The 1808-nt window shown below is 54.9% G+C and overlaps 1 protein-coding gene across 1 annotated transcript; it reads right to left on the reverse strand.

Moving 5' to 3' along the window:
- Positions 1–555: 555 nt before the first annotated feature.
- On the reverse strand, positions 556–1458 carry LOC123114807 (gamma-glutamyl peptidase 3-like). Its single transcript, XM_044536213.1, has 2 exons — positions 763–1458; positions 556–663 (listed from the first exon to the last, which is right to left on the reverse strand). Exons 1-2 carry the CDS (start codon positions 1456–1458, stop codon positions 556–558), a joined length of 804 nt encoding a protein of 267 aa, XP_044392148.1.
- Positions 1459–1808: the final 350 nt, after the last annotated feature.

Genomic DNA, 1808 nt, shown 5'->3' on the forward strand with positions numbered 1-1808 from the left:
AGGGTTGGACAAATTCCTAGTCTTAGTTCAACACATCATGTCACTTAAAATAAACAGGAAATAGCGGACCAACCTGTGATTGGATGGTTAGAGACATTGTGGTATCTCCAGCCCACCAGGGTGAGGAGACGTTCCCGTCGATGACGAGGTGCCTACGGTGACATCGTAAATTTCAGAATGATATGTCGGCTCACTTTTTCGGAGGTGCTCATAAGGGTAAGGTGTGCATGTGTGCGTTGATAGGCGTGAGTGTATGCGTGTGTATATATGTGTGATTGCGTCTGTATTGTGTTAAAAAATAAAAAATAAACAGGAAATAAATAACCACCCGAGATCCATTTTGTAACAATGGACTTTTTTTTAGGGTATAACAGCGGACTTTTGGGGCCATAAATTTATGTTCTACGTCCAAGCGGGATTCCTAAAATAACAACCAGAAGTCAGCATCCGGTCGATCTGCTTGTTCACTCCAATACTGCAGGTTATCATCTGGCATTAACACCATGCCGCTAGTGCCAGTAGATGGTTTGTTTAAGATCATATATGTGCACCATGCTAGTACAATTCTTCAGTGTTGAGGAAGCTTTTGCAGAGCTTGAGCCAGAACTCCCTGTCAGCGCTAGTAGCCTCCAACTGCCTCTTCACGTCCTCAGCGAACGACACCTGCAACGTGCAAACTGGCAAATCAGATCCGATATATCGTGGAGTGACAATGGCATATGCACCACATAGCTAGAGCCTAGAGGGAAGGGAATCACTCACGGTGATGGCTTGGCTGGTGGAGAGGCGGTCGACGAGGTTGAGGAGTATGTCACCGGTGTACTCCGGGTGGCCCTGGATGCCCAGCACGTGGTCGCCGACGCAGAACATTTCCACGCCGGTCTTGTCCGATGACGCCAGCACGTCGGCGCCCAGCGGCGCCTCCCAGACCTCATCCTGGTGACACTCGGTGATCTTGGCGTACTGGGGCAGGTCCTGCAGCGCGTCGAGGAACCTCCACGGCGGCAGCGTTGCCGCAATGGCCACCTCCCGGATACCGATGTCCCACCCGCCTCTCCTGGCCTTCCCGACGCGGCCGCCCAGAGCGCGGCATACCACCTGGTGGCCGAAGCAGATGCCAAGGACGCGCTTCCGGGCCGCGACGGCCTCCCGGACGAGGAGGCACAGCCGCAGTATCCACAGCTCGTCGGCGTACGCGTCGTAAGGGCTGCCGCTGATGACGAAGCCGTCGTATCGTCCGACGTCGTCCAGGTCGGGGAGCTCCCCGTCCACCGCCCGGAACATGTCCCACGTCTCGCAGACGTCGCCGTCTTCGCCGCCGCCGCCGCCGAAGGCGCTCACGAAGACGTTGAAGTAGCCGCCGTACGCCTTGAGCACGTACTCCGAGTCCCGCGCCGCCAGCAGCAGCGCGTACCTCCTGCCCCTCCTTGGCTGATCATCAGCTGCCACGATCTTCATGGCGGACTACCGGATCAGCCCTTGCAGCAGGAAGGAGAAGGCTAGACCAGGTTTAGCGCTTTGCAAATGAGTATGATTGGCTGCAGACTGTAGTGTGTGATCAGCTGGCGATGAGCGCTGGCATTTATAGAGGCCGGTCGGAAACTGGGGAGAATGGGAGCACGTAAACACGAGGAGTGAATCAATGGCGACAACAAGCACGCTTTGGGGAGACCCGACTCCTTTTCGGATGGACGACCATGCATGGTTGAAATTCTTTATCTGACACGACCAACACAACATGTCAAGTTGTCAACATCCATCGGCAGCCTAGAAGAGCCGACATTTTCTCTGGTCGATCATGCATGCGA

Source organism: Triticum aestivum, chromosome 5B (genome assembly GCF_018294505.1).
Source record: "Triticum aestivum cultivar Chinese Spring chromosome 5B, IWGSC CS RefSeq v2.1, whole genome shotgun sequence".
In the NCBI taxonomy this organism is placed as follows: domain Eukaryota; kingdom Viridiplantae; phylum Streptophyta; class Magnoliopsida; order Poales; family Poaceae; genus Triticum; species Triticum aestivum.

Bases quoted from the DNA above. Each gene is read 5' to 3' on its own strand.
- LOC123114807 (XM_044536213.1), bottom strand. From the start codon at position 1,458: ATGAAGATCGTGGCAGCTGATGATCAGCCAAGGAGGGGCAGGAGGTAC. The intron at 664-762 runs GTGAGTGATTCC...TGCACGTTGCAG, and splicing joins CCACCAGCCAAGCCATCACC to GTGTCGTTCGCTGAGGACGT.